Here is a 25,119-nt window from a genome sequence, read left to right on the forward strand (position 1 = left end):
GAAGCGTTGCTCCTCCAAAGATCCTCAAAGTCACCTTGTACTGGTATCAGGGGGATTTGTAGAAGGTGGGAGCATATATATTGTCAGGAAACTAGTTACCTTATCTAAGGCTCTAGTTTATTCCCGGCAAAGCACTGCTTTAGCTGTTGTGGCAATGTGTACTGGTCTCATCCCTCTATATCACTCCATACAGGCTATCTGGGGTTCTGTGTTATTTCACTGCTACTGTGTGTGTGTGTGTGTGTGTGTGTGTGTGTGTGTGTGCGCTCTGCTGTATCATCATGTCTGGTAAAAAGGCTGTGTCCATGCTATAACACAAAGTTTTCCCCTTCTCCAGGGGGATCTGTATTTTGTACTCAGTGCACCCTCCCTTCTCAGGGAAGCAGCACACAGGAACCAGAATGGATGGATTAATTTAAGGGAATGATATCCAACATTAACTCTGAATTGGCTACTGCCAGACAGGATAGACAAATGCTTAAAAAAATCTGTGTATGATTTTTTAGTTCATACTGCTGACCACAGACTGGCTCCTCAGTTCCCCCTGCTGGTCTCACATAAACGCACACTCCCACATGTACTCCAATCTGACTGCGAAAATGACATGCCAGATTTGGAAGAGGGAGAGGTAGATGTGGACACAGGTGACAATACTCTGTCTCAGGGTGTGGAAGCTCTAATATATTCTATTAGGGAAATCCTCAATATCCAGGATAAAAGGGCGGAACCTGATGAGTTGTTTTTTAATGTAAAACCAAAATTTACTGCCACATTTCCTGTCTCCAAGGAATTAATCACACTTTTTAAAGAGGCGTGGGTTAATCCTGACAAGAAATTTCAAACCCCCGAGCGGTTGCTGAATTCCTTCCCTCCCCCCCCCCCTGAGGATAGTAAGGTGTGGGAGAATCCTCCGATTGTGGATACCTCAGTGTCCAGGCTGTCATGTAAGATTGTGCTCCCTGTACTTGGTGCCATCTCCCTAAAAGACCCTGCTGACCGTAAAATTCAGACTACACTCAAATCCATTTACACTGCAGTAGGAGTTGCACAGAGACCCACTATTGCTTGTGGTTGGATTACAGGGGCCATGGTCAAATGGTCTGGTAAAATAATTGAGGTGTTTGACACTATGCCTCAGGATGAGATCCTGACTCTCCTGCAACATATCCAGGATGCTGCTAACTTCATGAATGAGGCAATCAAGGAGATAGGCCTCATTAATGCCCGTTCCACGGCTATGGCAGTCTCAGTTCGCAGAGCTCTATGGCTGCGACAATGGACAGCGGATGCTGATTCCAAAAAGAGCATGGAGAATCTAACCTTCACGGAGGATGCCTTGTTTGGGGAGGATTTCACAAACAACGAGTGGCCAGATTTAGAGGCAGGACCAGGAGTGCCTCAAATGCAACTAAAGCAAATCGAGGCAAATCTCGCAGACCAGCGGCAGCTGGATCAATGGACCAGACTTCTGGATCTTCCTACACGAAGCCCGCCGCGTGACTGTTGGCTCCAGCTGCAGGGGAACTTTTCAGGTGGGTGCTTGCCTGCAATATTTCGCCTAGGTTTAGTCGGAGTCCTGCCAGGGACCCTTGGGAGAGAGACCTTATATCCTCCCAATGGACAAGGCATTGACAATCCAGGCTATGTTCCGCTCGGTGCTCTGACCCCGCAGGGTCTCTGTTCACCTTTGCATCCGCCTACTGGGAAAGATGGTGGCCTCCTACGAGGCAATCCAGTACTGCAGGTTCCATGCCCGTCCATTCCAGCTGGATCTGCTAGACAATTGGTCAGGGTCTCACCTGCACATGCACCAGAGTATAGCTCTGTCGCCAAGAGCACGGATCTCCCTGTTATAGTGGCTACAAGTCTCTCACCTTGTGGAGGGCTGGAGTTTCGGTACCCAGTCTTGTACTCTGTTGACAATCGATGCGAGCCTCCGCGGTTGGGGTGCTGTGACCCAAAGGGCTCAGTTCCAAGGGAGGTGGTCGCGTCAGCAGTCTTCTCTTCCGATAGACGTTCTGGAATTCAGGGCGATTTACAATGCCCTTCTACAAGCCTCCTCTTGTCTACAACATCAGGCCGTACAGGTCCAGTCGGACAACGCCACAGCGGTGTCGTACGTAAACCGACAGGGAGGAACAAAAAGTAGGGCCGCAATGCGAGAGGTGTCTAGGATACTCCTCTGGGCGGAAGCCAATTTAAGGGCCAGGTCGGCCATATTCATTCTGGGAGTGGACAACTGGGAAGCGGACTTCCTCAGCAGACACGATCTGCATCCAGGGGAATGGGGCCTTCACCCTCAGGTGTTTCAACAGCTAGTTCAGCTGTGGGGCTGCCTGCTGATAGACATGATGGCTTCTCGTCTCAACAAGAAGCTACGTCGCTACTGTTCCAGGACGAGGGATCTGCAGGCTGCTGCGGTGGATGCTCTGACGGTGCCGTGGACTCACCAGTTCATCTATCTGTTTCCTCCAATTCCTCTCATTCCCAGAGTTCTAAAAAGACTCAAAAGGGAAAGCACTCAGGCAATTCTTATTGCCCCGGATTGGCCTCGCCGGGCCTGGTATGCGGACCTCCTAGCCATGTCCCTCGGAGAGCCCTGGCCTCTGCCGCTTCTCAAGGATCTTCTTCAGCAAGGGCCGTTTGTTTATCCAGACTTGCTGCGGCTACGTTTGACGGCTTGGAAGTTGAAAGGGCGCGTCAAAGCATTACCACTGTATCTGGAAGAAATATGTTTCTTGGTGTGAGGGTAGAAAATAGTCTACTGTGGAATTTAAACTTGGCAGTTTCCTGCTCTTCCTGCAAGCATGGGCCTACGGTTAGGCTCTATCAAAGTTCAGATATCGGCTTTGTCCATATTCTTCCAGAGACAGCTGGCTGTGATTCTGGAGGTACAGACGTTCTTAAAGGGTGTTCTTCGCATTCAACCGCCCTTTGTCCCTCCCACGGCTCTGTGGGATCTCAGTGTGGTCCTGACCTTTCTCCAATCGGACTGTTTTGAACCTTTACACAGGGCGGACTTGAAATATCTTACTTGGAAGACCGTCATGTTTCTGGCTTTGGCCTCTGCGAGGCATGTGTCGGAATTGAGGGCCTTATCCTGTAAGAGCCCTTATTTGATATTCCACAAGGATAGGGCGGAGCTCAGGACTCGTCCACACTTTTTGCTGAAAGTGGGGTCGGCTTTTCACATATATCAACCGATAGTGGTTCTGGTGATGTCTGACACGTCTGTTGCTCCAAAGTCCCTGGATGTAGTTCGGGCTTTGAGGATTTACGTCAAGAGGACAGCTTGTCACAGAAAGACTGACTCACTCTTTTGTCCTTTACAACGCTACCAAGATTGGATGTCCTGCTTCCAAGCAGTCCATTTCTCGTTGGATCAGGATGACTATCCAACAGGCTTATTCTTAGGCAGTGTTGCCGAGTTCTATTCAGGCCCACTCTACTAGGTCGATGGGTTCTTCCTGGGTGGCTGCCCGTTATATCTCAGCGTTACAGTTGTGCCGACAGCTACTTGGTCTGGTTCGAACACGTTTGTGAAGTTCTGTAAGTTTGATACCTTGGCTGGTGAGGACCTTCAGTTTGGTCAATCGGTTTTGCTGGGGTCTCAGCACTCTTCCTCCCGTTCTGGGAGCTTTGGGACTTCCCCATGCTACTAATACCATCCCAGTATCCCCTAGGACGTTAGAGAAAATAGGAATTTAATACCTACCGGTAATTTCTTTTCTCGTAGTCCGCTGGGGATACTGGGCGCCCGCCTCAGTGCTTCGTGTTTCCTGCTTACCTTGTTGTAAGTTTTCTTAGTTGGGCCTGCTGTTGCTGTTCCTGTTCTGGTTAGCATTGCTATCCTTTGTTACTATTGTGTGTTGGTTCGTTGCCTCACCACTATTCTTATCTATTTTCCTTCTCTCAAAGTATGTCGTCTCCTAGGGCAAAGTTTTCCTAGACTGAGTCTATGGGAGGAGCATAGAGGGGAGGAGCCAGCACACACTGAAGATTTCTTAAAGTGCCAGGCTCGAACGGACCAATCTATACCCCATGGTACTAATACCATCCCAGTATCCCCTACGAACTACAAGAAAATAAGATTTTACTTACCGATAAATCTATTTCTCGTAGTCCGTAGTGGATGCTGGGGACTCCGTCAGGACCATGGGGATTAGCGGCTCCGCAGGAGACAGGGCACAAAACTAAAGCTTTAGGATCAGGTGGTGTGTACTGGCTCCTCCCCGTATGACCCTCCTCCAAGCCTCAGTTAGGATACTGTGCCCGGACGAGCGTACACAATAAGGAAGGATATTGAATCCCGGGTAAGACTCATACCAGCCACACCAATCACACCGTATAACTTGTGATCTAAACCCAGTTAACAGTATGACAAACGTAGGAGCCTCTGAACAGACGGCTCACAACAAATAACAACCCGATTTTTTTGTAACAATAACTATGTACAAGTATTGCAGACAATCCGCACTTGGGATGGGCGCCCAGCATCCACTACGGACTACGAGAAATAGATTTATCGGTAAGTAAAATCTTATTTTCTCTGACGTCCTAAGTGGATGCTGGGGACTCCGTCAGGACCATGGGGATTATACCAAAGCTCCCAAACGGGCGGGAGAGTGCGGATGACTCTGCAGCACCGAATGAGAGAACTCCAGGTCCTCTTTAGCCAGGGTATCAAATTTGTAGAATTTTACAAAGGTGTTCTCCCCCGACCACGTAGCTGCTCGGCAGAGTTGTAATGCCGAGACCCCTCGGGCAGCCGCCCAGGATGAGCCCACCTTCCTTGTGGAATGGGCCTTGACAGATTTAGGCTGTGGCAGGCCTGCCACAGAATGTGCAAGTTGAATTGTGCTACAAATCCAACGAGCAATCGTCTGCTTAGAAGCAGGAGCACCCAGCTTGTTGGGTGCATACAGTATAAACAGCGAGTCAGATTTTCTGACTCCAGCCGTCCTTGAAATGTATATTTTCAATGCCCTGACAACGTCCAGCAACTTGGAATCTTTCAAATCGCTAGTAGCCGCAGGCACCACAATAGGCTGGTTCAGGTGAAACGCTGACACCACCTTAGGCAGAAACTGAGGACGCGTCCGCAGTTCTGCCCTGTCCGAATGGAAAATCAGATATGGGCTCTTATACGATAAAGCCGCCAATTCTGATACTCTCCTGGCTGAAGCCAGGGCCAGTAGCATGGTTACTTTCCATGTAAGATATTTCAAATCCACCGATTTGAGTGGCTCAAACCAATGGGATTTGAGAAAATCCAAAACTACATTCAGGTCCCACGGAGCCACTGGGGGCACAACCGGGGGCTGTATATGTAGTACTCCTTTTACAAAAGTCTGGACTTCAGGAACTGAAGCCAATTCTTTCTGGAAGAAAATCGACAGGGCCGAAATTTGAACCTTAATGGACCCCAATTTGAGGCCCATAGACAATCCTGTTTGCAGGAAATGTAGGAATCGACCCAGTTGAAATTCCTCCGTGGGGGCCTTCCTGGCCTCACACCACGCAACATATTTTCTCCAAATGCGGTGATAATGTTGTGCAGTCACCTCCTTCCTGGCTTTAACCAGTGTAGGAATGACCTCTTCTGGAATGCCTTTTTTCTTTAGAATTCGGCGTTCAACCGCCATGCCGTCAAACGCAGCCGCGGTAAGTCTTGGAATAGACACGGTCCCTGCTGAATCAGGTCCCGTCTTAGAGGTAGAGGCCACGGATTTTCCGTGAGCATATCCTGAAGTTCCGGGTACCAAGTTCTTCTTGGCAAATCCGGAGCCACGAGTATCGTTCTTACTCCCCTTTGCCGTATAATTCTCAGTACTTTGGGTATGAGAGGCAGAGGAGGAAACACATACACTGACTGGTACACCCACGGTGTTACCAGAGCGTCCACAGCTATTGCCTGAGGGTCTCTTGACCTGGCGCAATACCTGTCCAGTTTTTTGTTGAGGCGAGACGCCATCATATCCACCTTTTGGTTTTTCCCAACGGTTCACAATCATGTGGAAGACTTCTGGATGAAGTCCCCACTCTCCCGGGTGTAGATCGTGTCTGCTGAGGAAGTCTGCTTCCCAGTTGTCTACTCCCGGAATGAACACTGCTGACAGTGCTATCACATGATCTTCCGCCCAGCGAAGGATCCTTGCAGCTTCTGCCATTGCTCTCCTGCTTCTTGTGCCGCCCTGTCTGTTTACGTGGGCGACTGCCGTGATGTTGTCCGACTGGATCAACACCGGCTGACCCTGAAGCAGGGGTTTTGCCAGGCTTAGAGCATTGTAAATTGCTCTTAGCTCCAGTATATTTATATGAAGAGACATCTCCAGGCTTGACCATACTCCCTGGAAGTTTCTTCCCTGTGTGACCGCTCCCCAGCCTCTCAGACTGGCATCCGTGGTCACCAGGACCCAGTCCTGTATGCCGAATCTGCGGCCCTCTAACAGATGAGCACTCTGCAACCACCACAGAAGAGACACCCTTGTCCGTGGCGATAAGGTTATCCGCTGATGCATCTGCAGATGCGATCCGGACCATTTGTCCAGCAGATCCCACTGAAAAGTTCGTGCGTGGAATCTGCCGAATGGATTTGCTTCGTAAGAAGCCACCATCTTTCCCAGGACTCTTGTGCATTGATGCACAGACACTTTTCCTGGTTTTAGGAGGTTCCTGACAAGTTCGGATAACTCCTTGGCTTTCTCCTCCGGAAGAAACACCTTTTTCTGAACCGTGTCCAGAATCATTCCCAGGAACAGCAGACGTGTTGTCGGGGTCAACTGAGATTTTGGAAAATTCAGAATCCACCCGTGTTGTTGCAGCACTACTTGGGTTAGTGCTACTCCGTCCTCCAGCTGTTCTCTGGACCTTGCCCTTATCAGGAGATCGTCCAAGTAAGGGATAATTAATACGCCTCTTCTTCGCAGAAGAATCATCATTTCGGCCATTACCTTGGTAAAGACCCGAGGTGCCGTGGACAATCCAAACGGCAGCGTCTGAAACTGATAATGACAGTTTTGCACCACGAACCTGAGGTACCCTTGATGTGAAGGGCAAATTGGGACATGCAGGTAAGCATCCTTTATGTCCAGGGACACCATAAAGTCCCCTTCTTCCAGATTCGCTATCACTGCTCTGAGTGATTCCATCTTGAACTTGAATTTTTGTATGTACAGGTTCAAAGATTTCAGATTTCGAATAGGTCTTACCGAGCCGTCCGGCTTCGGTACCACAAATAGCGTGGAGTAATACCCCTTTCCCTGTTGTAGGAGGGGTACCTTGACTATCACCTGCTGAGAAAACAGCTTGTGAATGGCTTCCAATACCGTCGCCCTGTCTGAGGGAGACGTTGGCAAAGCAGACTTTAGGAACCGGCGAGGGGGAGACTTCTCGAATTCCAACCTGTAACCCTGAGATACTACCTGCAGGATCCAAGGGTCCACCTGTGAGCAAGCCCACTGTGCGCTGAAATTCCTGAGTCGACCCCCCCACCGCTCCTGAGTCCGCTTGTACAGCCACAGCGTCATGCTGAGGGCTTTGCAGAACCCTGGGAGGGCTTCTGTTCCTGGGCAGGGGCTGCTTGCTGCCCTCTCTTACCCCTTCCTCTGCCCCGGGGCAGATATGACTGTCCTTTTGCCCTCTTGTTCTTATAGGACCGAAAGGACTGCGGCTGAAAAGACGGTGTCTTTTTCTGTTGGGAGGGGGTCTGAGGTAAAAAGGTGGATTTTCCGGCAGTTGCCGTGGCCACCAGATCCGATAGACCTACGCCAAATAATTCTTCCCCTTTATACGGCAATACTTCCATATGTCGTTTGGAATCCGCATCACCTGACCACTGTCGCGTCCATAAACTTCTTCTGGCAGATATGGACATCGCACTTACTCTCGATGCCAGAGTGCAAATATCCCTCTGAGCATCTCGCATATAAAGAAAAGCATCCTTTAATTGCTCTATAGTCAATAAAATACTGTCCCTATCCAGGGTATCAATATTTTCAGTCAGGGAATCCGACCAGACCACCCCAGCACTGCACATCCAGGCTGAGGCGATGGCTGGTCGCAGTATAACACCAGTATGTGTGTATATACTCTTTAGGGTAGTTTCCAGCCTCCTATCAGCTGGATCCTTGAGGGCGGCCGTATCAGGAGACGGTAACGCCACTTGTTTTGATAAGCGTGTGAGCGCCTTATCCACCCTAGGGGGTGTTTCCCAGCGCGCCCTAACCTCTGGCGGGAAAGGGTATAATGCCAATAACTTTTTTGAAATTAGCACTTTTCTATCTGGGTTAACCCACGCTTCATCACATACATCATTCAATTCCTCTGATTCAGGAAAAACTACAGGTAGTTTTTTCACCCCCCACATAATACCCCTTTTTGTGTTACTTGCAGTATCAGAGATATGCAAAGCCTCCTTCATTGCCGTGATCATATAACGTGTGGCTCTACTTGAAAATACGTTTGTTTCTTCACCGTCGACACTAGATTCAGTGTCCGTGTCTGGGTCTGTGTCGACCGACTGAGGTAAAGGGTGTTTTACAGCCCCTGACGGTGTCTGAGACGCCTGGGCAGGCACCAACTGGTTTTCCGGCCGTCTCATGTCGTCAACTGATTTTTGTAATGTGCTGACATTATCACGTAATTCCATAAACAAAGCCATCCATTCCAGTGTCGACTCCCTGGGGGGTGACATCACCATTACCGGCAATTGCTCTGCCTCCACACCAACATCGTCCTCATACATGTCGACACACACGTACCGACACACAGCAGACACACAGGGAATGCTCTTATCGAAGACAGGACCCCACTAGCCCTTTGGCTATATGGATGTATATAGAGGGAGAGTTTGCCAGCACACACCCAAGCGCTATAATATATATGGGAACAACCTTATATAAGTGTTGTATCCTTATAGCAGCTTAAATATATAAAATATCGCCATAAAAAGTGCCCCCCCCCTCTCTGTTTTACCCTGTTTCTGTAGTGCAGTGCAGGGGAGAGTCCTGGGAGCCTTCCTCACAGCGGAGCTGAGCAGGAAAATGGCGCTGTGTGCTGAGGAGAATAAGCCCCGCCCCCTATTCCGGCGGGCTTTTCTCCCGTAGTTTGTAATATCTGGCAGGGGTTAAATACATCCATATAGCCTCAAGGGCTATATGTGATGTATTTTTTTAGCCATAAAAGGTATTTACATTGCTGCCCAGGGCGCCCCCAGCAGCGCCCTGCACCCTCCGTGACCGTTGGTGAGAAGTGTGTGACAAACAATGGCGCACAGCTGCAGTGCTGTGCGCTACCTTCAAGAAGACTGAAGAGCCTTCTGCCGCCGGTTTCTGGACCTTCAATCTTCAGCATCTGCAAGGGGGGTGGGCGGCGCGGCTCCGGGACGAACCCCAGGGTGAGACCTGTGTTCCGACTCCCTCTGGAGCTAATGGTGTCCAGTAGCCTAAGAAGCCAATCCATCCTGCACGCAGGTGAGTTGAACTTCTCTCCCCTAAGTCCCTCGATGCAGTGAGCCTGTTGCCAGCAGGACTCACTGAAAATAATACACCTAAAAACTTTTTCTAAGCAGCTCCTTAAGAGAGCCACCTAGATTGCACCCTGCTCGGACGGGCACAAAAACCTAACTGAGGCTTGGAGGAGGGTCATAGGGGGAGGAGCCAGTACACACCACCTGATCCTAAAGCTTTAGTTTTGTGCCCTGTCTCCTGCGGAGCCGCTAATCCCCATGGTCCTGACGGAGTCCCCAGCATCCACTTAGGACGTCAGAGAAAAGGAATTGCCGGTAGGTATTAAATTCCTATTGTTCTTTAGTATAATAATCAATGTACAGAGAAGTTTAGTCTATAGGCTGTAAAAAAATAAAAGTGAGTATTTGAATATATTTATTAATAATCTTTAATGAAAGGGCTATTCGTACTAGTCTCGGAGTGGTAACCTCCTGTTTGTCACTAGAACACCATTCTTTCTCTAACGTCCTAGTGGATGCTGGGAACTCCGTAAGGACCATGGGGAATAGCGGGCTCCGAAGGAGGCTGGGCACTCTAGAAAGATCTTAGACTACCTGGTGTGCACTGGCTCCTCCCACTATGACCCTCCTCCAAGCCCCAGTTAGATTTCGTGCCCGGCCGAGGTTGGATGCACACTAGGGGCTCTCCTGAGCTCTTAGAAAGTTATAGTCTTAAAATTTGTTATTTTCAGTGAGACCTGCTGGCAACAGGCTCACTGCAGCGAGGGACTAAGGGGAGAAGAAGCGAACTCGCCTGCTTGCAGCCGGATTGGGCTTCTTAGGCTACTGGACACCATTAGCTCCAGAGGGATCGACCGCAGGCCCAGCCTTGATGTTCGGTCCCGGAGCCGCGCCGCCGTCCCCCTTACAGAGCCAGAAGCAAGAAGATGGTCCGGAAAATCGGCGGCATGAAGACTCTGTCTTCACCAAGGTAGCGCACAGCACTGCAGCTGTGCGCCATTGCTCCTCTCACACACTTCACACTCCGGTCACTGAGGGTGCAGGGCGCTGGGGGGGGCGCCCTGAGGCAGCAATAAAAACACCTTGGCTGGCTAAAATACCTCAATATATGGCTCCAGGGGCTATATATGAGGTAAATACCCCTGCCAGAATTCCATAAAAAAACGGGAGAATAGGCAGCGAAAAAGGGGCGGAGCCTATCTCCTCAGCACACTGGCGCCATTTTTCCCTCACAGCTCGGCTGGAGGGAAGCTCCCTGGCTCTTCCCTGCAATTCTACAGTACAGTAAGAGGGAAAAGAGAGGGGGGGCATTAAAATTGGCACTGTATACAGTATATTATATAAAAGCTATTAGGGACATAACTCAGTTAGTCCCTGTATATATATAGCGCTCTGGTGTGTGCTGGCATACTCTTACTCTGTCCCCCCAAAGGGCTTTTGTGGGTCCTGTCCTCGTTTAGAGCATTCCCTGTGTGTCTGCGGTGTGTCGGTACGGCTGTGTCGACATGTTGAATGAGGAGGCTTATATGGTGACAGAACAGAGGCCGATATATGTGATGTCGCCCCCTGTGGGGCCGACACCAGAGTGGATGGATAGGTGAAAGGTATTAACCGACAGTGTCAACTCCTTACATAAAAGGGTGGATGACGTAACAGCTGTGGGACAGCCGGCTTCGCAGCCCGCGCCTGCCCAGGCGTCTCAAAGGCCATCAGGGGCTCAAAAACGCCCGCTCTCTCAGATGGCAGACACAGATGTCGACACGGAGTCTGACTCCAGTGTCGACAAGGTGGAGACATATACACAATCCACTAGGAACATCCGTGACGTGATCCCGGCAATAAAAAATGTGTTATACATTTCTGACTTTAACCCAAGCACCTCTAAAAATGGGTTTTAGGTTTGGGGAGAAAAAACAGGCAGTGTTTTGTTCCCCCATCAGATGAATAAATGAAGTGTGTGAAAGCGTGGGTTCCCCCGTTAAGAAACTGGTAATTTATAAAAAGTTACTGATGGCGTACCCTTTCCCGCCAGGTGGATAAGTTACGCTGGGAGATATCCCCTAGGGTGGATAAGGCGCTCACACGTTTGTCAAAAAAGGTGGCACTGCCGTCTTAGGATACGGCCACTTTAATAGGTACCTGTTGATAAAAAACAGGAGGCTATCCTGAAGTCTGTATTTACACACTCAGGTACTAGACTGAGACCTGCAGATAGTGCTGCTGCAGCGTGGTCGGTGACCCTGTCAAACAGGGATACTAGTTGGCAAACATAAAAACATATTAAAGACGTCGTCTTATATATGGGGGATGCACAGAGGGATATTTTGCCGGCTGGCATCCAAAATAAATGTAAGGTCCATTCTGTCAGGAGGGTATTAGAGACCTGTCACTGGACAGGTGATGCTGACTTAAAAAGCGCAGAGAGAGCCTTATAAGGGTGAGGAATTATTTGGGGATGGTCTCTGGGACCTCGTATCCACAGCAACTGCTGGGAAGAAATAATTTTACCTCAGGTTTCCTCACAGACAAAGGTACAGTCCTTTCGGCTTCAGAAAAGCAAGCGGGTCAAATGGCGCTTCCTTTCTGTACAGAGACAAGGGTAGAGGGAAAAAAGCTGCACCAGTCAGCCTGTTCCCAGAATCAAGATTCTTCCCCCGCCTCCTGTGAGGCCACACCATGACGCGGGTGCTCCACAGGTGTAGCCAGGTACGGTGGGGGGCCGTCTCAAAAATTTCAGCAATTAGTGGGCTCGCTCACAGGTGGATCCCTGTTTCTTTCAAGTAGTATTTCAGGGGTACAAGTTGGAATTCGAGATGTCTCCCCCCAGCCGTTTCCTAAAATATGCCTTGCTGACAACTCCCTCAGGCAGGGAGGCTGTGCTAGAGGCAATTAATAAGCGGTATTCCCAGCAGGTAATACTCAAGGTGCCCCTACTTCAACAAGGACGGGGTTACTATTCCACACGGGTTGGGGTACCGAAACCGCATGGTTCGGTGTGACCCATTTTATATTTAAAATCCTTGAACACAAAAATTCAAGTTCAAGATGGAATCGCTCAGGGCGGTTATTCCAAGCCTGGACGAGGGGGATTACATGGTATCCTGGGACATCAAGGATGCTTACCTGCATGTCCCCATTTACCATCCTCGCCAGGAGTACCTCAGATTTGTGGTACAGGATTACCATTACCAAGTCCAGACACTGCCGTTTGGACTGTACATGGCACCGAGGGTGTTTTATCAAGGTAATGGCCGAAATGTTGATACTCCTTCAAAAAAAGGGAGTTGTAATTATCCCGTACTTGGACAATCTCGTTATAAGGGCGAGGTCCAAGGAGCAGTTGGTAGTCGGGGTAGCACTATTTTGGAAAGTGCTACAACAGCATGGTTGGATTCTAAACAGTCCAAAGTCACAGCTGGTTCCTATGACACGTCTACTGTTCCTGGGGATGGTTCTGGACATAAACCAGAAATAGTGTTTCTCCCGGAGGAGAAAGCCAAGGAGTTGTCATCTCTAGTCAGAGACCTCCTGAAGCCAAAATAGGTAGCGGTGCATCATTGCACGCGAGTCCTGGGAAAAATGGTAGCTTCCTACGAAGCAATCCCATTAGGCAGGTTCCATACAAGAACTTTTCAGAGGGACCTGTTGGACAAGTGGTCCGGATCGCATCTTCCGATGCATAGGCTGATAACCCTGTCTCCAAGGACCAGGGTATCTCTACTGTGGTGGCTGCAGAGTGCCCATCTTCAAGAGGGCCGCAGGTTCGGCATACAGGACTAGGTCCTAGTGACCATGGATTCCAGCCTTTGAGGCTGGGAGGCAGTCACACAGGGAAGAAATTTCCAGGGACTTTGGTCAAGTCAGGTTATTTCCCTACACATAAATATTCTGGACCTGAGGGCCATTTACAATGCCCTGAGGCCGGCAAGGCCTCTGCTTCAAAACCAGCCGGTACTGATCCAATCAGACAACATCACGGCAGTCGCCCATGTAAACCAACAGGGCGGCACAAGAAGCAGGATGGCGATGGCAGAAGCCACAAGGATTCTCCGATAGGCGGAAAATCATGTGTTAGCACTGTCAGCAGTGTTCATTCCCGGAGTGGACAACTGGGAAGCAGATCTTCTCAACAGACACGACCTCCACCCGGGAGAATGGGGACTTCCTCCAGAAGTCTTCCAATAGGATTGTACACCATTGGGAAGGGCCACAGGTGGACATGATGGCGTCCCGCCTCAACAAAAAGCTATAAAAGATATTGCACCGGGTCAAGGGACCCTCAGGCGATAGCTATGGACGCTCTGGTAACACCGTGGGTGTACCAGTCGGTTTATGTGTTCTCCCCTCTGCCTCTCATACCAAAGGTACTGAGAATAATAAGAAGGCGAGGAGTAAGAACGATACTCGTGGATGGCAAAGAAGAGCTTGGTACCCAGAACTTCAAGAATTTATATCAGAGGACCCATGGCCTCTGCCACTCAGACAGGACCTGCGGCAGCAGGGGCCCTGTCTGTTCCAAGACTTACCGCGGCTGCGTTTGTCGGCATGGCGGTTGAACGCCGGATCCTGAAGGAAAAGGGCATTCCGGAGGAAGTCATTCCTACGCTTACTAAAGCCAGGAAAGAGGTTACAGCAACTCATTATCACCGCATATGGCGAAAATATGTTGCATGGTGTGAGGCCGAAAGGGCCCCAACAGAGGAATTTCAACTAGGTCGATTTCTGCATTTCCTGCAAGCAGGAGTGACTATGGGCCTTAAATTGGGTTCCATTAAGGTACAGATCTCGGCTCTGTCGATTTTCTTTCAAAAAGAACTAGCTTCAGTACCTGAAGTTCAGACATTTATAAAAGGAGTGCTGCAGAGTCAGCCCCCGTTTGTGCCTCCTGTGGCACCTTGGGATCTCAACGTGGTGTTGAGTTTCTTAAAATCACATTGGTTTGAACCACTAAAAACCGTGGATCTGAAATATCTCACGTGGAAGGTGGTTATGTTATTGGCCTTGGCTTCTGCCAGGCGAGTATCAAAGTTGGCGGCTTTGTCTTGTAAAAGCCCTTATTTGATTTTCCATATGGATAGGGCAGAATTGAGGACTCGTCCCCAGTTTCTCCCAAAGGTGGTGTCAGCGTTTCACCTGAACCAGCCTATTGTGGTGCCTAGGCTACTAGGGACTTGGAGGACTCCAAGTTGCTAGACGTTGTCAGGGCACTGAAAATATATGTTTCCAGAACGGCTAGAGTCAGAAAATCTGACTCGCTGTTTATCCTATATGCACCTAACAAGCTGGGTGCTCCTGCTTCTAAGCAGACTATTGCTCGTTGGATTTGTAGTACAATTCAGCTTGCACATACTGTGGCAGGCCTGCCACAGCCAAAATCTGTCAATGCCCATTCCACAAGGAAGGTGGGCTCATCTTGGGCGGCTGCCCGAGAGGTCTCGGCTTTACAACTTTGCCGAGCAGCTACTTGGTCAGGGGCAAACACGTTTGCAAAATTCTACAAATTTGATACCCTGGCTGAGGAAGACCTGGAGTTCTCTCATTCAGTGCTGCAGAGTCATCCGCACTCTCCCGCCCGTTTGGGAGCTTTGGTATAATCCCCATGGTCCTTACGGAGTTCCCAGCATCCACTAGGACGTTAGAGAAAATAAGAATTTACTCACCGGTAATTCTATTTCTCGTAGTCCGTAGTGGATGCTGGGCGCCCATCCCAAGTGCGGTTTATCTGCAATACTTGTACATAGTTATTGTTAACTAAATCGGGTTATTGTTGAGCCATCTGTTGAGAGGCTCTATTGTTTCATACTGTTAACTGTGTTTCATATCACGAGTTGTACGGTGTGATTGGTGTGGCTGGTATGAGTCTTACCCGGGATTCAAAATCCTTCCTTTTTGTGTACGCTCGTCCGGGCACAGTACCTAACTGAGGCTTGGAGGAGGGTCATAGTGGGAGGAGCCAGTGCACACCAGGTAGTCTAAGATCTTTCTAGAGTGCCCAGCCTCCTTCGGAGCCCGTTATTCCCCATGGTCCTTACGGAGTTCCCAGCATCCACTACGGACTACGAGAAATAGAATTACCGGTGAGTAAATTCTTATTTTCTGGCTCTTCCCCTTGAAAGGATTCTTGTAGTGCTTCCAGATATTTTCACATTCTCTGTTTAGTCAGTGACTGTTTTGATTTGATTAGATTGGGAATGTAGTAGATGGTCATATAAAATCAAGGCAAGTCGTAACATAACAATAGTTTAGTTGGAGGTGTTTTTATAGTTGAATACCACTTACTTGAGAACACTTATTGTATGGCTTTGTTATTACAGGACCCAGCATACATGCATGTTTTCATTCCATTATGTTTCTTTATGTTATTCAGTTATTTAATAAATACAGCATCCACATACTGTACCCTTAATTCTTGGAGAGCTCTTATCTCTTGGAGATAAGGGTACAGTATGTGAATGCTGTAAAGGAGAAATGCTTATAAGTCTTATGGGGGGAAATTCGGTTATCCGCGACTAATTGATCCCTGGGTAGTAATTCAGTTATCTCCAATAGCCGGTATTTTGGGGGATTATGTTTCACCTGCCCAGAGGTGTTTTTGAGCTAAAACTGGTATTTTTTCAGACAATAAAACCACAAGAAACGCAGGTTATTGTATTGCCCAATAATGACCTTCGGGCAAAAATCCCGAAAACCAAGTTGTTTTTTTTCACACAAAAAATTACTGCAATAAATTGAATTCCCCCTTTTAATGTAAGTCAAGAGAAAGTGTGATATCACATGGTGATATTCATTCCCAGAAGAATAAACATCTCCACTTCATTTGTTTTTTTACTGTAGGACTTTACATATTGGCTGTGTATGAACCAGTCACGGTTAGGCGGAGGTTAGACCTTGTATGCTGGGGCACGCTATAATAACAACAGTCTATAAAGCTTGGATAAAACCTTGTATTTTATCTTTTTTTTTCTTTTTTTTTAACATAGGGCGGGATGTAATGGAGCCAAGATCGCTGGAGGTGCGGGATGCCAGACGATCTTGGACGTTTATTTAAAGGGGCAAATGCTTACAAGTCATGGTTTTGCCTTGTGTTTGCCCCTTTTTAAAAAAAAAAATGTCCGAGATCATCTGGCATCCCGCACCTCCAGCAATCTCAGACTCCATTACATCCTGCTAACAGAGTTTTGAACCATATTCTCAAAATCTCTGCAGCATAGTGTTCTATGCACGTAATAAGTACTCACATTGAATGTTGAGTATTTATGTAGACCTATCCCTGGGGCTGGTTGTGGGTGTATTATAAAATGCAACTACAGGTTGAGTATCCCTTATCCAAAATGCTTGGGACCAGACGTATTTTGGATATCGGATTTTTCCATATTTTGGAATAATTGCATACCACAATGAGATATCATGGTGATGGGACCTAAATCTAAGCACAGAATGCATTTATATTACATATACACCTAAAACACACAGCCTGAAGGCAATTTTAGCCAATATTTTTTATAACTTTGTGCATTAAACAAAATGTGTCTACATTCACACAATTCATTTATGTTTCATATACACCTTATACACACAGCCTAAAGGTCATTTAATACAATATTTTTAATAACTTTGTGTATTAAACAAAGTTTGTGTACATTGAGTACACAAAGGTTTCACTATCTCACTCTCATTCAAAAAAGTCCGTATTTCGGAATATTTCGTATTTCGGAATATTTGGATATGGGATACTCAACTTGTATTACTTATCCGGTAAACACAGTGGGAGAGTGTGAGAAGTGTGAAGTGTGCGTGTACAGGTCCTCTCACTTATATTTTGTGCTAGCATCGTTATTAGCTGTAAGAACACGTACGTTGAATGAATGTGTAGGAGATCTTATTGCATCCTCCATGGGATGTCCGCTAGGAGATGCACACTAGATGTCTTACCTTTATGGACTTTCATTCTTGTGTCCCAACAGATCCGTAAAGAAGGCAGAGAGAAATACAGTACCGACCAGTTGTGCGTCCTGGACAATGTGAGAACAAACCTGAGGCGGTTCATATCTTATCTGGAATCTATGAAATAAACTATATATGAAAAGCTAATATGTTTACCCAATGGAACAGACACTAGGAGCCTGGACTTTTTTTTTTTTTTTTTTAATATTGTTACGTTCAAGGAACAGGGGTTGAGGCTTCTGTTCTCCCTTACTTCCAATATAACTTATTAATTGGTTTTCTGAATACACTGCATCAAAAGTTAAAGCTGAAGCTACACTTAACTATTCTTTTCAGAGATCAAACTTTGAAATTCCCAATAGTAATACAAATTCCCCTGATAATTAGGTGCTGCTCCAAGTGATAGGAATTCCAAAAGGTGTGAAAATTAAACACTTTTTCACGCACCAAGCAACTTACATTTATATATAGTTTTCTTTTTATATGAAATATTGACTTTGCTACTTTAAGTACATGATGTTGGACCCGATAGCCATTAAGTGATAGCCTCGCCCTTTATTGGGAGGAGCTATATTTTTTAATTTTCTGTGAATGTAATTTTTATTTTTTATTTTTAAATGAATATTTTCAACATTAGTGTCATGGGGTTGTTGCAATACAGAATTGTTTAATGGAAATATGGAAAGACCTTTATAAAAATAAAGATTTTTGCAAACTTAGCCATGTAATGTTTAGTTATATAAATTGTCTGGGCAATATGGAAATGTTGCCAAGGATTATTACATGGAAAAAAGACCTTCTATTGAGGATGTATCATCTTACTCAGGGTGACATTATGGGCTAATTTAGGTTCTGTTGCTGTAGTCACATCTGCAACTTTATGCTAATGCTAGTATCAGCCCTTCTCCTGGTGTACAAGCGTGCATCTGACTATATGCTAATGCTAGTATCAGCCCTTCTCCTGCTGTACAAGCGTGCGTCTGACTATATGCTAATGCTAGTATCGGCCCTTCTCCTGGTGTACAAGCGTGCGTCTGACTATATGCTAATGCTAGTATCAGCCCTTCCCCTGCTGTACAAGCGTGCATCTGACTATATGCTAATGCTAGTATCAGCCCTTCTCCTGCTGTACAAGCGTGCGTCTGACTATATGCTAATGCTAGTATCAGCCCTTCTCCTGGTGTACAAGGTTGCGTCTGACTATATGCTAATGCTAGTATCAGCCCTTCCCCTGCTGTACATGCGTGCGTCTGACTATATGCTAATGCTAGTATCCGCCCTTCTCCTGCTGTACAAGCTTGCGTCTGACTATATGCTAATGCTAGTATCAGCCCTTCTCCTGCTGTACAAGCTTGCGTCTGACTATATGCTAATGCTAGTATCAGCCCTTCTCCTGCTGTACAAGCTTGCGTCTGACTATATGCTAATGCTAGTATCAGCCCTTCTCCTGCTGTACAAGGTTGCGTCTGACTATATGCTAATGCTAGTATCAGCCCTTCCCCTGCTGTACAAGCGTGCGTCTGACTATATGCTAATGCTAGTATCAGCCCTTCCCCTGCTGTACAAGCGTGCGTCTGACTATATGCTAATGCTAGTATCAGCCCTTCCCCTGCTGTACATGCGTGCGTCTGACTATATGCTAATGCTAGTATCAGCCCTTCCCCTGCTGTACAAGCGTGCGTCTGACTATATTCTAATGCTAGTATCAGCCCTTCCCCTGCTGTACATGCGTGCGTCTGACTATATGCTAATGCTAGTATCAGCCCTTCCCCTGCTGTACATGCGTGCGTCTGACTATATGCTAATGCTAGTATCAGCCCTTCCCCTGCTGTACAAGCGTGCGTCTGACTATATGCTAATGCTAGTATCAGCCCTTCCCCTGCTGTACATGCGTGCGTCTGACTATATGCTAATGCTAGTATCAGCCCTTCCCCTGCTGTACAAGCGTGCGTCTGACTATATTCTAATGCTAGTATCAGCCCTTCCCCTGCTGTACAGGCGTGCGTCTGACTATATGCTAATGCTAGTATCAGCCCTTCTCCTGGTGTACAAGCGTGCGTCTGACTTTATGCTAATGCTAGTATCAGCCCTTCCCCTGCTGTACATGCGTGCGTCTGACTATATTCTAATGCTAGTATCAGCCCTTCCCCTGCTGTACAAGCTTGCGTCTGACTATATGCTAATGCTAGTATCAGCCCTTCTCCTGCTGTACAAGCTTGCGTCTGGCTATATGCTAATGCTAGTATCAGCCCTTCTCCTGGTGTACAAGCGTGCATCTGACTATATGCTAATGCTAGTATCAGCCCTTCTCCTGCTGTACAAGCGTGCGTCTGACTATATGCTAATGCTAGTATCAGCCCTTCTCCTGGTGTACAAGCGTGCGTCTGACTATATGCTAATGCTAGTATCAGCCCTTCCCCTGCTGTACATGCGTGCGTCTGACTATATGCTAATGCTAGTATCCGCCCTTCTCCTGCTGTACAAGCTTGCGTCTGACTATATGCTAATGCTAGTATCAGCCCTTCCCCTGCTGTACATGCGTGCGTCTGACTATATGCTAATGCTAGTATCCGCCCTTCTCCTGCTGTACAAGCTTGCGTCTGACTATATGCTAATGCTAGTATCAGCCCTTCTCCTGCTGTACAAGCTTGCGTCTGACTATATGCTAATGCTAGTATCAGCCCTTCTCCTGCTGTACAAGCTTGCGTCTGACTATATGCTAATGCTAGTATCAGCCCTTCTCCTGCTGTACAAGGTTGCGTCTGACTATATGCTAATGCTAGTATCAGCCCTTCCCCTGCTGTACAAGCGTGTGTCTGACTATATGCTAATGCTAGTATCAGCCCTTCCCCTGCTGTACAAGCGTGCGTCTGACTATATGCTAATGCTAGTATCAGCCCTTCCCCTGCTGTACATGCGTGCGTCTGACTATATGCTAATGCTAGTATCAGCCCTTCCCCTGCTGTACAAGCGTGCGTCTGACTATATTCTAATGCTAGTATCAGCCCTTCCCCTGCTGTACATGCGTGCGTCTGACTATATGCTAATGCTAGTATCAGCCCTTCCCCTGCTGTACAAGCGTGCGTCTGACTATATGCTAATGCTAGTATCAGCCCTTCCCCTGCTGTACATGCATGCGTCTGACTATATGCTAATGCTAGTATCAGCCCTTCCCCTGCTGTACAAGCGTGCGTCTGACTATATTCTAATGCTAGTATCAGCCCTTCCCCTGCTGTACAGGCGTGCGTCTGACTATATTCTAATGCTAGTATCAGCCCTTCCCCTGCTGTACAGGCGTGCGTCTGACTATATGCTAATGCTAGTATCAGCCCTTCTCCTGGTGTACAAGCGTGCGTCTGACTTTATGCTAATGCTAGTATCAGCCCTTCCCCTGCTGTACATGCGTGCGTCTGACTATATTCTAATGCTAGTATCAGCCCTTCCCCTGCTGTACAAGCTTGCGTCTGACTATATGCTAATGCTAGTATCAGCCCTTCTCCTGCTGTACAAGGTTGCGTCTGACTATATGCTAATGCTAGTATCAGCCCTTCCCCTGCTGTACATGCGTGCGTCTGACTATATGCTAATGCTAGTATCAGCCCTTCCCCTGCTGTACAGGCGTGCGTCTGACTATATTCTAATGCTAGTATCAGCCCTTCCCCTGCTGTTCAGGCGTGCGTCTGACTATATGCTAATGCCAGTATCAGCCCTTCTCCTGCTGTACAAGCGTGCGTCTGACTTTATGCTAATGCTAGTATCAGCCCTTCTCCTGATGTACAAGCGTGCGTCTGACCATATGCTAATGTTAGTATCAGCCCTTCTCCTGGTTTACAAGGTTGCATCTGACTATATGCTAATGCTAGTATCAGCCCTTCCCCTGCTGTACAAGCGTGCGTCTGACTATATGCTAATGCTAGTATCAGCCCTTCCCCTGCTGTACATGCGTGCGTCTGACTATATGCTAATGTTAGTATCAGCCCTTCTCCTGGTTTACAAGGTTGCATCTGACTATATGCTAATGCTAGTATCAGCCCTTCCCCTGCTGTACAAGCGTGCGTCTGACTATATGCTAATGCTAGTATCAGCCCTTCCCCTGCTGTACAAGCGTGCGTCTGACTATATGCTAATGCTAGTATCAGCCCTTCTCCTGGTGTACAAGCGTGCGTCTGACTTTATGCTAATGCTAGTATCAGCCCTTCTCCTGATGTACAAGCGTGCGTCTGACCATATGCTAATGTTAGTATCAGCCCTTCCCCTGGTTTACAAGGTTGCATCTGACTATATGCTAATGCTAGTATCAGCCCTTCCCCTGCTGTACAAGCGTGCGTCTGACTATATGCTAATGCTAGTATCAGCCCTTCCCCTGCTGTACAAGCGTGCGTCTGACTATATGCTAATGCTAGTATCAGCCCTTCCCCTGCTGTACATGCGTGCGTCTGACTATATGCTAATGTTAGTATCAGCCCTTCTCCTGGTTTACAAGGTTGCATCTGACTATATGCTAATGCTAGTATCAGCCCTTCCCCTGCTGTACAAGCGTGCGTCTGACTATATGCTAATGCTAGTATCAGCCCTTCCCCTGCTGTACAAGCGTGCGTCTGACTATATGCTAATGCTAATATCAGCCCTTCTCCTGGTGTACATGCGTGCATCTGACTTTATGCTAATGCTAGTATCAGCCCTTCCCCTGCTGTACAAGCGTGCGTCTGACTATATGCTAATGCTAGTATCAGCCCTTCTCCTGCTGTACATGCGTGCATCTGACTTTATGCTAATGCTAGTATCAGCCCTTCCCCTGCTGTACAAGCGTGCGTCTGACTATATTCTAATGCTAGTATCAGCCCTTCCCCTGCTGTACAAGCGTGCGTCTGACTATATGCTAATGCTAGTATCAGCCCTTCCCCTGCTGTACAAGCGTGCGTCTGACTATATGCTAATGCTAGTATCAGCCCTTCCCCTGCTGTACAAGCGTGCGTCTGACTATATGCTAATGCTAGTATCAGCCCTTCCCCTGCTGTACAAGCGTGCGTCTGACTATATGCTAATGCTAGTATCAGCCCTTCTCCTGCTGTACATGCGTGCGTCTGACTATATGCTAATGCTAGTATCAGCCCTTCCCCTGCTGTACAAGCGTGCGTCTGACTATATGCTAATGCTAGTATCAGCCCTTCCCCTGCTGTACATGCGTGCGTCTGACTATATGCTAATGCTAGTATCAGCCCTTCCCCTGCTGTACAAGCGTGCGTCTGACTATATGCTAATGCTAGTATCAGCCCTTCCCCTGCTGTACATGCGTGCGTCTGACTATATGCTAATGCTAGTATCAGCCCTTCCCCTGCTGTACATGCGTGCGTCTGACTATATGCTAATGCTAGTATCAGCCCTTCTCCTGGTGTACAAGCGTGCGTCTGACTATATGCTAATGCTAATATCAGCCCTTCTCCTGATGTACAAGCGTGCGTCTGACTATATGCTAATGCTAATATCAGCCCTTCTCCTGCTGTACATGCGTGCATCTGACTTTATGCTAATGCTAGTATCAGCCCTTCTCCTGATGTACAAGCGTGCGTCTGACTATATGCTAATGCTAATATCAGCCCTTCTCCTGCTGTACATGCGTGCATCTGACTTTATGCTAATGCTAGTATCAGCCCTTCTCCTGATGTACAAGCGTGCGTCTGACTATATGCTAATGCTAATATCAGCCCTTCTCCTGATGTACAAGCGTGCATCTGACTATGGCCCTCATTCCGAGTTGATCGCTAGCTGCCGTTGTTCGCAGCGCAGCGATCAGGCTGAAAATCGGCACTTCTGCATATGGTGCGCACTGCGCACGCGCGACGTACTTTCACAAAAGCCGATGCAGTTTTACACAAGGTCTAGCGACGCTTTTCTGTCGTACTGCTGATCGTTGAGTGATTGACAGGAAGTGGGTGTTTTTGGGTGGTAACTGACCGTTTTCGGGGAGTGTGTGTAAAAACGCAGGCGTGCCAGATAAAAACGCAGGAGTGGCTGGAGAAACGGGGGAGTGGCTGGCCGTACGCAGGGCGTGTTTGTGACGTCAAAACAGGAACTAAACAGACTGAAGTAATCGCAAGGTAGGAGTAGGTCTGCAGCTACTCTGAAACTGCACAATTTTTTTTTTTGTAGCAGCGCTGCGATCCTTTCATTCGCACTTCTGCTAAGATACACTCCCAGAGGGCGGCGGCTTAGCGTTTGCACTGCTGCTAAAAGCAGCTAGCAAGCGAACAACTCGGAATGAGGGCCTATATGCTAATGCTAGTATCAGCCCTTCTCCTGGTGTACAAGCATGCATCCGACTATATGTTAATGCTAATATTAGCCCTTGTCTTGGTGTACATGCATGCGTCTAAGTGTGAAAGGAAGCCCAATTTGAGCATCTGTAGATGCTGTAATACTGCTTGGTGCATTTATAGATAGACCCCACCATTGGACGCAACGAGTTGTACCAGCACTATGGAAGGTGCAGGTTTTGTGTATAAGTATGGCCTCCAGTGTTGGGTTTAGGGATTACATGTCTGTGTCATAGAAACATAAAATTTGACGGCAGATAAGAACCACTTGGCCCATCTAGTCTGCCCCTTTTTTTTTTATCCTTTAGGCCAGGGATGGGGAACCTTCGGCCCTCCAGCTGTTGTTGAACTACACATACCAGCATGCCTTGCTACAGTTTTGCTATTTGGCCATGCTAAAACTGTTGCAGGGCATGCTGGGATGTGTAGTTCAACAACAGCTGGAGGGCCGAAGGTTCCCCATCCCTGCTTTAGGCAATCTCAACCCTGTTTGAACCTTAATTCTTTGTAAGTATATTCATATGCCTATCCCAAGCATGTTTAAATTGCTCTACAGTCTTAGCCTCTCCCACCTCTGATGGGAAGCTATTCCACTTATCCACTACCCTTTCTGTGAAGTGATTTTCTCTGACGTCCTAGTGGATGCTGGGGACTCCGTAAGGACCATGGGGAATAGACGGCTCCGCAGGAGACTGGGCACAATTAAAGAAAGATTCAGGACTATCTGGTGTGCACTGGCTCCTCCCCCTATGACCCTCCTCCAGACCTCAGCTAGATTTCTGTGCCCGGCCGAGCTGGATGCACACTAGGAGGCTCTCCTGAGCTCCTAGAAAGAAAGTATAATTTAGTTTTTTTATTTTACAGTGAGACCTGCTGGCAACAGGCTCACTGCAACGAGGGACTAAGGGGAGAAGAAGCGAACCTACCTAACAGGTGGTAGCTTGGGCTTCTTAGGCTACTGGACACCATTAGCTCCAGAGGGATCGCACACAGGACCCGACCTCGTCGTCCGGTCCCGGAGCCGCGCCGCCGTCCCCCTTACAGAGCCAGAAGCAAGAAGTGTCCGGAAAATCGGCGGCTGAAGACTTCTGTCTTCTCCAAGGTAGCGCACAGCACTGCAGCTGTGCGCCATTGCTCCTCATGCACACCACACACTTCGGTCGCTGATGGGTGCAGGGCGCTGGGGGGGGCGCCCTGAGCAGCAATATTAACACCTTGGCTGGCAAAACTGACACCATATATAGCCCTAGAGGTTATATAGGTGTAAATTACCCCTGCCAGATTTACACAAACAGCGGGAGAAAGCCCGCCGAAAAAGGGGCGGAGCCATCTTCCTCAGCACACTGGCGCCATTTTCCCTCACAGCTCCGCTGGAAGGATCGCTCCCTGGCT

At 47.9% G+C, this 25,119-nt stretch overlaps 1 protein-coding gene across 2 annotated transcripts in view; it reads left to right on the plus strand.

The window, feature by feature from the left end:
- HEATR3 (HEAT repeat containing 3) overlaps positions 1 to 18,132 on the plus strand; it is a 211,355-nt gene extending 193,223 nt beyond the window's left edge. For both annotated transcript variants that reach the window (XM_063945350.1, XM_063945351.1), the window contains one exon: positions 17,434 to 18,132. In XM_063945350.1, coding sequence (XP_063801420.1) covers positions 17,434 to 17,541 — 108 coding nt within the window. In that variant the 3' untranslated portion in view covers positions 17,542 to 18,132. The remainder of the gene's footprint in view (positions 1 to 17,433) is intronic.
- Positions 18,133 to 25,119: the final 6,987 nt, after the last annotated feature.

The sequence above is a fragment of the Pseudophryne corroboree genome, chromosome 11, assembly GCF_028390025.1.
Source record: "Pseudophryne corroboree isolate aPseCor3 chromosome 11, aPseCor3.hap2, whole genome shotgun sequence".
NCBI lineage: Eukaryota > Metazoa > Chordata > Amphibia > Anura > Myobatrachidae > Pseudophryne > Pseudophryne corroboree.